The sequence below is a fragment of the Lepisma saccharinum genome, chromosome 3, assembly GCF_977018435.1.
Source record: "Lepisma saccharinum chromosome 3, izLepSacc3.1, whole genome shotgun sequence".
In the NCBI taxonomy this organism is placed as follows: domain Eukaryota; kingdom Metazoa; phylum Arthropoda; class Insecta; order Zygentoma; family Lepismatidae; genus Lepisma; species Lepisma saccharinum.
The window spans coordinates 42,570,540-42,585,536 of record NC_139231.1 but is presented as its reverse complement, the minus strand read 5'-3'; the positions used below and the strand labels follow the sequence as shown (position 1 = coordinate 42,585,536).

The window sequence follows — 14,997 nt, the reverse complement described above, 5'->3', positions numbered from 1 at the left end:
GTATGCACTTTCAATAAGTAAAAATTAGAATGGTTAGCCAAAACATAGGTAAGGGGTATTGGTGACACATTCAGCAATGATGTAAAGAGTTTTAATGTTTAACATAAAAAAAAAAACATATTTACAAGACATTCTAATTTCTCCTTTAAAGCAACAATGTGCTCTAACAAACAGTGAAAGTGAAAAGAAAAAAAACCATGATCATAATGTTACCACTCAAGAAATGACATTTCTTCCATAGAATCCAAGAAACCCCGGAATGAACTTTAAATGCATTGTGAATTCCATGAAATCTTCACATTGTCTGAATTGTCTGAAAAATCACCAGCAATGAACACTAGAACAAAGTTACGACCACGCAATGTTCTACATCACGGAAAACAAATACACTCAATGCGCTACAACGCAGTCATCTCATATAAAAACTCTTCAAGCATAATAATATTAAAAAAGAAAACACTTTGACACTCTCCTACAATAGTTTAGTTTGCAATGATAACATGCAGACAAGTCTGTTTTTAAACTGAACACTATTTTTTGTGATTTGTTTCCCACAGGTAGGTTCACCGTGTACTTATCACAAAGCCATAACTTTTAAAAACGATTCCTATTTCACGTATAAGAACATAGAAAAGTAAAGAGATTCGGAATCAGTGTCTACATTCTTGGTTATCTCTGTACTTGGGCATATAGTTCAACACACGACAGTCTCTCTCACTTTGACACTACTGGACATGCATATCAATGTTTTAAGGCACTCCGTCAATGCAAATGTCAAGCATGAAATAGTCCGCATTAATCTGGCTTTTTATAATCGTATTTGTATTGCTCGTGGGCAGAACAGTCCCGCACTTTGCCGGTAATCAGGCTTTGAATCACCCACTCGCCTGATACTAAAGCACCACTTCCTGTCGTGACCACCACATTACTAACGGAAACGGGGCATGTTGTGTCTGCAACTATAGCTGTTTTATTTTCACGGCAAAAACCTGAAACAGAAGGAAAGAAAAAGTTAAATTTCACTTCTGAATACTTGTTTTACAATGAGACAATATGCACAAAAAAAAAATTGTCACATTTTTCCCATTTCGAGTGTGGTATAAAATATACCAATACTGATAACTAGGGTTCGTATTTCTATGAACTAAAAACTTTGGAATGACCTAAAAACTGAAAATATATTCTAAAAATGACAACAGATGGCTTTTTTTTATTTATATTTTTTCTCCCAGTAAGTGTTCTTTACAACATATTATACAAGGTGTACAACTTTGCTTCCGCCGTTTTCCGACAGGTGGCAACAACAGGAAGTAGCGGTCAAAAGAAGCAGATCGCAGACGTCACGCAGTTAGCTTGGACCTCTGTCAAGATAACCCCATTCAAACATTAGTCGAGTGGTGTGTGCATCGTGAAGTTGTTCGCGATTGAAAATGTCAGTGTATGAGCCAAATTCTCCCCATTTGCGGGAGGTTCTACTTTTTTGTTTCAATATGAAGAAAACTGCGGCTGAGGCTCATCGAATGCTCTCCACTACGTCTGGTGAGGACGCTATAAGTGAGAGAACCTGTCGTAAGTGGTTTCAACGCTTCAAGAACGGTGACTTTAACGTCGAAGACTGGCATAGTGGTGGAAGACAGAAAGTTTTCGAAGATGCAGAATTGGAGACATTGCTGAGTGAAGACTCACATCAAACTCAAGAAGAATTGGCATGGGTATGATTCAGAAAGAAGGAACTTGGGTCCCGTATGAGCTGAAACTAAGAGACGTTGAACGGCGTTTGTGTGTTTGTGAACAGTGAAGGGATTTCTGCATCGGATTGTGACCGGGGACGAAAAATGGGTTCATCACGATAACCCAAAATGCAAAAAATCATGGGGATATCCCGGCCATGCTTCCACGTCGACGGCCAAACCGAATATTCATGGTTCCAAGATCATGCTCTGCATTTGGTGGGACCAGCTCGGCGTCGTGTACTATGAGCTGTTAAAACCAAGTGAAACAATCACAGGTGCTCGTTATCGAACGCAATTAATGCGTTTGAGCCGAGCATTGAAGGACAAACGGCCGCAATACAGCGAGAGGCACGACAAAGTGATTTTGCAGCATGACAACGCACGAACCCACGTTGCCAAAGTGGTGAAAACGTACTTGGAAACATTAAGATGGGACGTCCTACCCCACCCGCCTTATTCTCCAGACATCGCTCCCTCTGATTATCACCTGTTTAGATCAATGGCTCATGAACTGGCTGACCAACACTTCCGATCTTATGAAGAAGTCAAAAAGTGGATCGATTCGTGGATTGCCTCCAAAGATGAACAATTTTTTAGACGCGGCATTCGTACGCTGCCCGAAAGATGGGAGAAAGTAGTGGCCAGCGATGGACAATACTTTGAATAATGCCTGGGTAAGCAATGTTTTTCATTACAGCGTCATATTTTTGGGGAATAACGGCGGAAGCAAAGTTGTACACCTTGTATATAAACTGAACCAATAGTTTTTGGGTGGAAAACATTATCTCCCTTCACTTAATCATAATATGTTTCTCGGAAAAAGAGAAAAGGCAAACAAAATTTGAATTGTTGGCACATGCATGACTTTATGAATAATATCTGGTGACGTTAAAAAAAAAACAACTATATATGCATTTACATGACTCATAAACCCAGCATCACCAAGTTTGCAAAAGCTAGAGGCATGGAGTGACAGGCCAGAGTAAAAATATGATGTGATAAAAATCACAGACTTACTTTCAAGCAATTGTGTACAAATCAGATATGAAATATTTTTTTGTTGTTGTTATTTACATCAGTTTTCAACCTTTAAATAATCATGATAAGCATGAATCAATAGAGATACCGATGCTTGAAAAGGGTAAGAATTAAAATTGTTCAAAATACTGATTAATATTAGTGGGCGAGTATTCCATTCCAACTACAAGCATATCACCAGTTTTCCTTTAAAATATTCGAAAAATTACATCAGAATATTAAAATACCTGTTATGAAATCACAAAATACAGTAGCTTCCAATAACATTTGTGCAAAATCAATAAAAACATCAAATTTTGCATAAATTCAAAGATAATTAGACTGTGAAAGTGTTGCATAGAATTTTTCCAAACCCTGCGAATGGTCCAAATGCCAGGAAAATACAAGGTGGTATTTTCGGTACAGGCTCAGCCTTAATATTTACTGTAAAAATAATTGTACTATAGTTTTGTTCCAGCATAAGCCTGTTTTCTATCCCAAATATCTTGACAACAGTGAAAGCGGACCACAAAGATTTACTTGAATGTCCTCTTCAAACAGGGATTCCCAACCTATTTACATTCGTGGCACTCTTGGGAATGAGATTAGAAAACTTTGGGCACCCTTGTTAGAATTTTTTTAAATTTTTAATCTTAAATCGAAGTTGAATATGTTATCGGGAGCAAGTAAAGTGCTCACCCTGTGCTTTGCATTGTGCCATGAAGGCATATAGGGGGTGCGGCATTAGAGCCCCAAACCCGAAGCACCACACCCCTGGCTGCTTTTACCCCCAGAGTTTCCTCCAGGTACTCACTCTATATGACTCTGGGTGGGTGCCGGTGCCACTTGAACAGGTGGAAAAATCCTCGTTTTACCCCACCAGGGATCGAACCCATGTCTCTCACATAGCAGTCAGATGCCCTAACGACTGAGCTACCACAGTGGACTACCGGGAGCAAGTGGCTCGTAAATTTGTCAAATAAATACCTACTTCAGAACTAACGCTATTCATTTATTGAAAAACAATATAAGGAACGAGAATACAGTTTACTACAATGGAAATCACTAAAAATAATTTTGTTTTATTAATGAGACTTGCACAAATGTTTCATATCAGGCCTTACAGTTGACAACGAAACACACATATCATTCTTAAGGTTATACAGTCTGTTTCTTGCTTTGCGTCTAGTGTGTCTATGAGTGTCACCATCTGTTGGACATGAGAGTAATTAATTCAACTTCTTTGGTTACTTGTTAATATTATTTTTCTTTCCATTTATCCCTAAAATATCTCATGGCACCCCAAGGCTGATATAGCAGCACTTAGGTGCTGTGGCACCCCAGTTGGTAATCACTGTCTTAAATACTTCACTGCTAGGAGCGTGCAATGTAACATGGCATCATCTGGAGAGAAGGCACTCTGTGCCCTGCAATTTCCATGAAACAAAGTCTGTTACAACTGTATGACGACAGTGGACGATGAAAAATCAGAGAGAGCCACCAACGGAGAAAAACATTTGTAAGTGGCATAAACAATTGATGGCTACGGTTTTTCCAGTGACTGACCATCAGTGCTGAATATGGACCACGTCTGTGAAGCTTTCCAATGAATCCCATGGAAATCAACAAATCTGGCAAGAGCTTCAACCGTCTGGAGAATGGTCCAAAGCATCTAGAAATGAAGCCATGCCTTTTGCAATTGCTGTATTACTAGAATCTATCCGACTCTCCAAATGCAGCCATATTTCGTGCTCCTAGTGGCATGAGGTGTGGAACCAGTGGTGTCAGGGAGTATTTGAATAAAAACTTGTGGTCACCAGACACAGATGTACAACCATATAATGATGATATGCTGCATGTGTTTCCCACAATAAAATCACAAAATCAAGGAGTTATTTTTGAATGACCCTATATAGTATTCCAGTAGTAAATTTTATAAATAAAACTATCTCTGTTGGTTACAACAGTAATGTGAATATGTCCATGTGAGATAATCAAAATAAAGTCGAACCCCGATTTTACATTTTCCTGCATTACACATTCAACTCTCATGGTCCCAGTAGAGCAAAATGCTACAAAATTTTCCAGGATTTTACATTTTCCCGCATTATAAGTTCTTTCAACTTGGTCCACTGAAAAGCCTTTTCAGGGTATTTAGACAAACTGTTGCTGCGGAAGCTGAAAAAGTATTGGTAATTAATATGCACTGATACTTTCCAATAACAGCAAAGCTCTAATAAATAGCTGAAGGGAACTAGTTTACCAAGTGTGTTTTCATGGTGATATGGTGCTTCCACACAGGATGTAATTTCCTGCTATCCCACAGACTATTAAAAAAAAAAAGATAGTCACACCAAGCTTGCATGATGCACTTACCTACAAAATCACTTGTGATTTCCGTCTCCTCATCATAAACACGCACCTCTGCACAGCAATCTTCCATCATCGGTTTCCAGAAATCAAAAAAAGCTTTCCTTGAACTGTGTGCAGCAAGGACAACGGAGCGATCTTGAAATGGGGTTGCATCCAGTTTCTGATCCATCAGATGTCGCTTTTCAATCGACCAGCCAGCAGGAAGATAGAAGCCATCAACATTTAAACATGAACCCTACAAAGGTGTAGAACCAATTAGTACCTTCCTTGCAGGCACACAGAGATCAAATAATAATAATAAAAAATAAAAAAAACAGCGGGCACCAATCTTGTCAAACCAAATTTCCACATTTAAATTCTTATTACTAAGGCAATTTAGGCACAATAGATTTTACTTATACAGATTATTGTTTCCTGAAATGAAAGTCTACAAATTTGTTCACAGAAACAAATAGGCATTTAGACCAAAATCCAGGCTCTCATAAAAAGGCACATTGAATATTTATTTTACTGTAAATTAAGACATAGTATCCCTACTCTATTCCTCTACTTACTTGATTGCAACTATGAATAATCCATTCATGTAAAACGCAAGGAATATTTAATGCTAATGCCCGGATGTACTTTGCTGTGCGGCAACATCCATTTGCCACAAGGAAACAAGTCTTTGCATTCTTTTTCATTTCATCATAGAAGCTTATAACTGTGCCGCCTCCTGCTTCTATTTGTTTCTGCAGATGCTCCCTCACAAATGGTGTTGTTGACGTTAGTGACTCAGCCTCATCAGAAGAATACATCACTTCATCTGCAAAAGAGACGAAACACTTTATGAACACTTCCTATCAGAGTTGAGTCGATATAACACCAATACTTAAAACATTCTAAATTTTAGTGTCTTCCACTATATTCATAAATCTTACCAAGTAAATACTATTACATTGCAAGTATACCATATCAATTTGGCAGTTCTATTCTTAAATATTCACAACTTCACATGCAAGGCAATCAGAAAATTAAAATCGCTCGCCTTAAATCCATTCATAAAATGTTACACCTGCACTATCTGGTATGATAAATGTTTGAACACAACACGTGACCATAAATTATTTTACAAACTTTGTGAATTGTTTATTTATTTGACATTTAATCATTCTGAAGAATTTAACAATTCATTTCTTGTACAAGGGAAGACTATTTTCTCAAGAACTTTTTAATTTTTGTATGGTTCCATGTGAAAATTTAAAGGGGCGAAGACTACGTACATCTATTGAAACAGAATCATCACACCTCTCAATGAAATGGGATTGTACACATGAGCTGAAAACAGAATGCAAGCAGGTACTTGACTCAGTTTAAAGTGACCTTGTGGGCCACAAACATGTACTCAGCTTAATAGTGTACATTTACTCGTTGTGAATATTAGTGAAAAGTTCATTTAAACAATGTGATGGGGCATTTTGGAATATGCATTCCAGAGTACTTTTTTGTTCTTGAATTTTAATTTAGTTAGGTATATTTACTTTTGACGAAGAAATTTGAACAACTAAATCAAAATTTTCTGTTTGCCATTCATTATTCGTCAGGAGGTAGCTGATCTCATATGAAATCATGGGGACCTCGTGGGTAAAAGTTAAGAATGAATGACAGAAAATATAACATACTACATCACCATTTTATTTCAGGCTGAATATATTTGGGTTGGAAATTTAATAGTGGCAACACTGCTGTATATACACCATGAAACTGAACCGGTGCTTCTCACTTATACCACATGTTAGTTTGATACCTAAGCTACCTCCCAGTAAATTGGACTCTTCCTTCCAACACTAGGTGCATGCGCATATGACAAGAGGAATAGAGTATCGTTGGCATTGGCAGTCTACAGGTGTGTAGTCAGAACCCCACTAATGTGAGAGTTCTGGTGATTCTCGCCGTACCTCCAGGACAGACCGTCAACACTGAGTATTATTTGGAACATAACCTGCGACCTGTGTTGCAAAAGAAAAGAGGGCACACTTTCTGCCGAATCCTCCCATGTGTCCCATGTGTCGACCTCCGTGGCGGAGTGGTTAGCACAGCGCGCTACAACGCCAGGGGTTCCGGGTTCGATCCCCGCCCGGTTCAAATCCGGGAACTTTTCTAACGATGGAAGCGGCCCCGGCGCCCACCCAGCGTCGAATGACATGGGTACCTGGGGGAAACCCTGGGGGGTAAAGGCGGTCAGGGGCATGATGCTGATCACATCAACCCCACTCACGACCGGATCAAGAAAGTGTGGGGCGTTACCCCCACACCCCCTATACGCCTTCATGGCGTGGTGCTAAGCACAGGGGAGCACTTTACCTTTGTTTTTTATCACATTTTATTGTACGCTACATATAAAATAAAATTCATATTTGGGGGTGAATTTTTAAATATTGTCACATTTTTCTTCTCTCTTGTTGTGAGGTGTTCATTTTAAATCAACCTCCCTCACCCTACGGCCTGCCCTCCTTCACCCGCAAAAGTATTCCGGAGTGTGAGGATGTCACCATCCTGATGGTGAACACCTCTGGATTATAGATCGACTCCTGCGTCCCACCCCCTTCCTCATCCCCGGAGGATCGTCACTGACAATGTGAAATCACACTATCATATGCCGACAATCGACATACCACTTCCGTTTCTGTACTTGACTTAGTGAGAAGTATTGCGGTTGGCAACAGCCTAATAACGGATTTCTTCCGCATCATGTAGTCCGTCCTATGAAAGTACGCTAATGGAAGAAAAACGTGTAAATTACATTGGATTATACATACGTTTGAAAAGTGGCAAGAAGCAGGTTGTTCTTAACGTTTATGTGACGTTGTGTCGGTGTTATCCTGAGCAAGCAGTGAAGTTGGTGTCCAAGTGTAATTGTGTGTCTGCTTCTTTGTGTTTTCGGTGTGGTGAAAGAAAGGAAAACGACCGGTCAAGTTGTGAGTCCCGCGAAAAAAACACGTTGTTGCTCGTATAAACAAGTACACCGATTTTGAGATAAGCGCAATACAATGCGAGGTACTTTCGTATTCTTTCAATCAAAGAGCCGTCCTGTCCACTGTGGAGAAGATGTTGATAGCGATGATTGATGACGATCTCCCCAATTTTAGCAGTCGACGTTATATCGCCTCTTGTGCCACGTTGAGTTCCTTTTCGGCAAGCAAATTTGACAGACCGTACTCTGACAGGATGATGTCTAGCGCCGAAAATGTCTCAAGTTCAAAAAGGAAGTACTGAATCAAGGTAAGAAAATACATTACTTGCATGAGACGTGCGTAAATAATGTGCTTATTATCGTCTTCTTGTTTTGTAGTGTACAAGCAACCGAGAGAAAGATAAACAATCTCTTTTTATTCCCCAGCTTATCTTTGTTTAGCTTCTGCTAAAACTGGCGGTATATTTGTTGCACAAAGGAGAAAACAATACTCCACATGTCAACAATGTTGGGCAATAATTTGGTGGAAATAAAACCACAAGGCTTGACTTACTGAAACGAATCTCTCTCTCTCTCTCTCTCTCTCTCTCTCTCTCTCTCTCTCTCTCTCTCTTGTATAACTTTGGCGCTGTCATACTGAGAGAGGAGGGGGGAAGGGGGATCTGTTAACCCAGTGTCAGATAAATTGAACTTTTGGCGTAGAAAAATATGTTCATTCTTGAACAAGAACACGTATTTAAACACTTGTAGAAAATGTATTATACTTCAATGTGTAGATTATCAGTTAAAATTAGAATACGTTTTTCCATGTTACGTAAAATTAAAGGTTGCGAGTGAGCAGCATATGATGGCCGCACCATTCACGAACAGCTGGCGCGGAGTGATACGTTACTCGAAGTGAGACGGTTGTTTACAGAAGGTCGGAAGGTTCGTGATTCTTACTTTAGAAGAGCAATAAAGATAAAAATAAGTGGTTATTTTGCATGACTCATCTACCTAACTCTCGATGTAATTTGGATGTCTGAAAATAATGCAAAACAGAAAATATAGAATATTGTTGACAAAATAAACTAATCTATCAGATTAATTTTAGAATTAAATGTCAAATAACTCAATAATGTTGCATTTAGAGAAAATTCTGCCAGTTTCATTGAAATGTCTACAACTTTGCACGATAAGGGACATTGCATTCCACACAGAAGGTAACATTACACTTCATGCAATAAATTTGAGGTCATCCGGAACAACCTCCTCTCTCGCAACATTGTCGTTGATCTCTTTTTGTCAGCAAATGATCCCTTTGTAGAAGTGTATTTCTACTACAGAAACCAACCTGGATGTGATTCTTGATGGCAGAGCGATGGGACAAAGAGCCAGTGTCACTTGCCTGCAAAACTCCAAAGGAGTAATTTCTGTCTTGTTGTCAGTATAAACCAGCTATTTACCACTGCCATTTCCAGAGATCTAATAATGAGAAGGCAGTTTCCAGAGCTCTAATCATGAGAGAGCAGTATATTTTTTTCCCTGAATGCTTGCTGCATGTTTGACACACAACCAGTCATGTACGTCCACTCCTCCCATTCCCTTGTTGTAACTCCAAATAAGTTTTTGGCTGGGGCCCAGTAATATTTTGCTTCTATCCTCGAATATCAAATACATTACCAAGTGGATCAACTATATCAAAGTTGTAGCAACAGTAACTGGACTGTTTGCATTCCAAGTAAACTTTCATTGTACCTGTCGAAATGATAATCAAAATCCTCCCGTTTCATCTTTTTCATGTCCTTAACAGTCATAACTGGACACTTGTGCATTTGTTGCTCCCTAACTGTACCACTTGCTCGGAATCCTTTAATTTAACTCAATCAAAAGTGGTGGAAAAGTTGTAAAAGAACTTTCACAATAGATTTCATATCCTTCTGGTTCATGAATGGTAGTAAACAAGAGGGATTCCAGGACACTTTGTTCAAGAGGAATTTTATCACAATTGCCTCTTTGTCCTTGGTAAAGGTCAAATTTATAACAGAACCCGTTTGAACCACAGAGTGCCACATTTTGTAACCAAAAGGCACAGGTTTTCCTTATAAACTGATTCAGCATGTTGTGTACAAAATATTTGATAATCATGTCGTCTGTTGACAATTCAGCATGAATGACACCGAACTGCATGAAATTATTGTTCAATATGTCTAGGAGGTGACGTATTTTAAAAGATTTGTCAATCTGTCATAATTTTTCATATTTAGACATTTACTTTTAGTAGGGCATGGAGATTACCCATAAAATATTTGTTTCTTATATTATTATTATTATTATTGATATATCTTACATTTTGCACAAACTCACTCGTTTTTCAGTACCCATTCGGAGGAAGTTAAAGGAATGAAATTTTCAACACCTAAAAATCATTGCTTTAGTACAGACCACTAAATTCTATTTACATTATATGTAATTCATCGACCTCGCAAAAAGACATGGAAGAGTATTTATTAATAATTAATTATGTCAAAATATTCAGTAGAATCACGGGTTTTGTTAGGTGATCTTATATGAGATCACTGGGACCTGATGGGTTAATGTTGAATTCTTCCGAACAGAGCTCTTACAGAAATTAACACTTTGAGAACTGGCCTGAAAATATGTTTTTCCACGTAGACTTTTTTATCATAGAAAATAAGTTTCCTCGTTTGTTATTATTTACTAACCCTTTCTGAAATCTACAATACATTATAATATGGGCAATATATCATCCCCACAATGTGGCTAAATTTTCGGGGTGGGACCGATTAATCGGTACTCTTGTCGGTATTGGCTGATATAGGTGTATTGATTTATTGCAAAAATAAAATATCTTATAATTTTGCGCAAAAATCTGCCATTTTGTTGTAATTTTATGGATAATCTCCATGCCCTATTAAAAGTAAATGTCTAAATATGCAGTTTCTTTTGCACTGCAGTCATATGGAAGCAAACATTTATTAAGGTAGTCAAAGAACCAATCATAGGATGCGGGACATTCAAAATTGTAAATCATTATGATACATCCCTCGTATGTCTTCTTGAAAAAATAATGTAATTCAAAAGTGTAAATTATTGACTTGTGAAAACTCATTTCCACCCTTATGATCATGAATTCTCAGCAAGAAATTTTCAGCGCTGGACAACATGGTTCTTTAGAAAATAGGGCATGAGTACCAGAGATTCACAGGTGATAGTCAGGGGTGTGGCAGCACCTGGAACCCCATCTTGGCAATGGCCCCAATACCATTAGCCGGAGACAAAAGTCCAAACAACGCAATGGAAGCACCAGAAATTCTGGCCACATCCTCAACTTGCAAGAACATGGCCGCAATCACTTGGGACACCGAGGGCAACCTCATCAACTGGCTTTTACGACATGATAATGTGCATCCCAATACCAATCTGGAAACAACCATTGCCAAGATGGGATTCCAGGTGCTGCCACACCCATCATACTCACCTGACTATCACCTGTGAATCTCTATGGTACTCTTGCCCTCTTTCCAAAAGAGCCACGTCATCCTTCCATGTTTTCCGTGCACACACCGACAGGAAATACATCGTGGCTCAGTGGATTGGCACGCTTCTGTCTAGTGCTGATATTAGGTGACAGACCAAGGTACTAGTTACCTGTGATTGCCATGACAAGCCCAATGGTCAATCATAGGATGCGGGGCATTCAAAATTGTAAATCATTATGATACATCCCTCATACGTCTTCTTAATGGAAAAATAATGTAATATGTAACACACTGATTCACAATGCACATATAGAGTAGGTATAGAAGTCTGGTACCAAAGTGCCTAGATAATCACTTGATGTGAGGTAATGATTCTTTTGCATCATTTGTCCTCACAGTGACAATGCAAAGAATGCTGCTTGGGAGTATTAAAATAACGAAAATAAATACTTACTATCAGAAGTACCATCTGGAGAATTATGAATGTTCTTAGAATCAGTATTCTTCACTTTACATGTCAAGACAAAATACATATTTTCAAATATCCTCTGCGTAGGGATTACACCTAGATGCACATTATCTAAAAGAAAGAAAAATCCCTTTAGTTCAGTAACCATGTAAAACTATTTACAGACATGGAGACATTTTACACAATACAAAGAATGTGCTGTATAGTTGTAATTACATCATGTACAATTTTGTATTTCACGTTCATTGTTGCACTCATAGAAGCTCATTCAAATACAAAAAAAAAGATTACGCAGTACACAATAAATCTTTAAATATCTAACAGATGAAACAAACAACAAAATGAAGAAATAAGTTTCAAGTGCATTTCCTTGTAAGTTGATTCACTTACTTAATCATTTATTTGTACAGTCACAGACATTTCACAAGTGTACAGTTAGAGTAAATGTGGTGGGAAAGATGAGAAAAATGCTGGATAGGAAAGGGTAAGAATGTGGAAGAAGAATCCATGGTCTCTATTAACGATACCATCACAGCATTTACCCAAAATAAGAGGAGAATTTCTTTGTAGAATTTGGTGTGGGAAAAAGATTATACTGAGTTACACTGCCCATGTTGTCAAACTTTCCTAAAAATGAAGAGCATTACATGTGGAAAACACAGCAAAACATGCAACCTGCTGCTAACACCTCCCTCCGTGTTTAAAAATTTCTGATCACGCCTAAGCTCTTTTATATGGCTGGTTGAGTATGAAGTAAACACTAGTTTCAATTTTCGACTCTTATAGCATGAACTATGTTAGAAAATTACCTTCAGTTTCTTCTACAGATATTCTATTTCGGGCAATACCTTTTACTGGACCTATGCCCTTCTGCCCTTTTGGAGTCTTATTTCTAGGAACTGAAAGGTAAAATATACATAAATTAACACACAAGATATTGCACACGAAGCTTATCCACCTCGAATTTTACATTCCTAAGTAAGGTTCGGGAATTATGACCTCAAAAATTCTCTAAAATGACCATTCTTTTCAAAATTACTTAATGAAGTTACTTTTAGATATCAAAATATAATCCTTACTTTTTTAAAAAATGACAACAAAAAAATATTCAACACAACCAGCTGTAAATATTATCAAAATGCAACGACCGGGAAGGAGTAAAATGCAGTTAAGTGTTAAAAAGGCTCAAAATGCAACTGCAAAAATACTGAAAAAAATATCAATGGTAACAATACTAATATTGATTATGCTGGAACTACTTTTGTAGCAACAACATCCTCCTACAAAAATTCCTGGCCTAAAATAACTCAAAATAATTTCTGTAGCCTCCCTTTCTGGACACCTATAATTTTTGACTTAGGGAATTTAAGTACATCTGATAATAAGAAATAATAAAATATGCTAGGTGCAAGTAGAAAGAATGTATTATACAAGGTGGTTAGCCTAAAAGTCTGTAATTACAGACTAACCTCGTTTTTATGTTTTTCTACATTATACAAGGTAACCAAAAAAGTTCTTGCCGTTCTAGAGCAGTGATAAACAAAAAGCAATACAGTGGACAGTACGTACCTTTAGGTTTCGAAGTAATCTCCATCAGCATCCAACACCTTTTGCCAACGTTCTTGCAGCTGCACAATACCCTGGTGATAAAACTCGGCGGGCTTGGATGTAAAGAAGTCCGTGAGTGCGTTCCGCAGGTCTCCCTCATTTGCGAAGTATCTCCCAAGGAGGTGGTTGTCAAGGGGATGAAACAGGTGGTAATCTGTTGGTGCAAGGTCCGGTGAATATGGTGGATGGCACAGTGTCTCCCAGCCTAGTTGCCACATGTGGCTTGGCATTGTCGTGCAGGAACAGCACACCCTTGCGATTCACCAATGCCGGCTCCTTCTGCCGCAATGCACGGTGCACCCTTTGCAACTGCTGAGAGTAGAGGTCAGCAGTGAAGGTCTGACCAGGTGGAAGGAGCTCGTAATGCACCACTTGCTGACAATTCCACCATACAGAGAGCATAACCTTTCAAGGGTGCAGAGGTGGTCTTGAGGTGTGAGGAACAGGGTCATGTGGCGACGACCGATGTCTGGTATGCTTGAGAGTGTCATAGAGGACCCACTTTTTTTTTTTTTATCAAAAAGCGATCAAATATGGGTGTGTTCAGGTGCCAAGTGAGCAAGGACAAACAGGCTGTCACTTGTTGTTCCTTGTTGGCTGCCGACAATATGTGGGGTACCCACTTGCTTAATTTGTATGACTTCCCTATCCCATGCAGGTGCAGTCTGACTGTTTCAGTGGAAACATGAAACCTTTCTGCAAGTTCATCACACGTTACACCACTGTCCTCCTCGATGTCTGCTTTCAGGGCCTCGTCATCCTACACATGTGGTCGTCCACTGCGAGGTTCATCCGAAATGCTCACATCTCCCGAAAGGAATTTCTGGAACCAATGCCTGGCAGTGCATTCGTTCACGGCATTTTCCCCAAATGCCTGGCAAATGTGGCGACTTGATGCAGCAGCCGACAGGCCCACTTTAAAGTCATACAACAAACACACGCGAACAAGCTGCTTCGATACCTCCATTTCTCTTCGACACTGGACGAGCTATGACTGCTGTGTGTGCGCAACGTGCCTGTATTACTGACAGTCGATGGTCAGACTAACTCCTGATCGCTTGGCAGGCACGTGCGTCATTTCGTTTCCTCTTTGTGAGTGCATGATTAATGGGACGTCAAAAACGGCAAGAACTTTTTTGGTTACCTTGTACATTCAATCCTCATGGTCCCAATGGAGCAAAATGTCAGTTTTCCTGGATTTCATATTTGACTATATTTTACAATTATTAGTTTGCAGTGCCAACAAGTGGTACAAGTTGTTTTTGGTCAACTGTGAATGATTTTCAATAAATTGTCGAGTAACAGCAGCACATTCTGAAAATTTGAACTCATTTATCAAAATAATTTTTATTTATTGGATAT

At 38.8% G+C, this 14,997-nt stretch overlaps 1 protein-coding gene across 2 annotated transcripts in view; it reads right to left on the bottom strand.

The window, feature by feature from the left end:
- LOC145984996 (uncharacterized) overlaps positions 1-14,997 on the bottom strand; it is a 118,215-nt gene continuing 103,218 nt past the window's right edge. For both annotated transcript variants that reach the window (XM_083118481.1, XM_083118482.1), the window contains 5 exons: positions 12,837-12,926; positions 12,013-12,138; positions 5,678-5,928; positions 5,127-5,358; positions 1-989 (listed from right to left, as the gene is read on the bottom strand). In XM_083118481.1, coding sequence (XP_082974607.1) covers positions 796-989; positions 5,127-5,358; positions 5,678-5,928; positions 12,013-12,138; positions 12,837-12,926 — 893 coding nt within the window. In that variant the 3' untranslated portion in view covers positions 1-795. The remainder of the gene's footprint in view (positions 990-5,126; positions 5,359-5,677; positions 5,929-12,012; positions 12,139-12,836; positions 12,927-14,997) is intronic.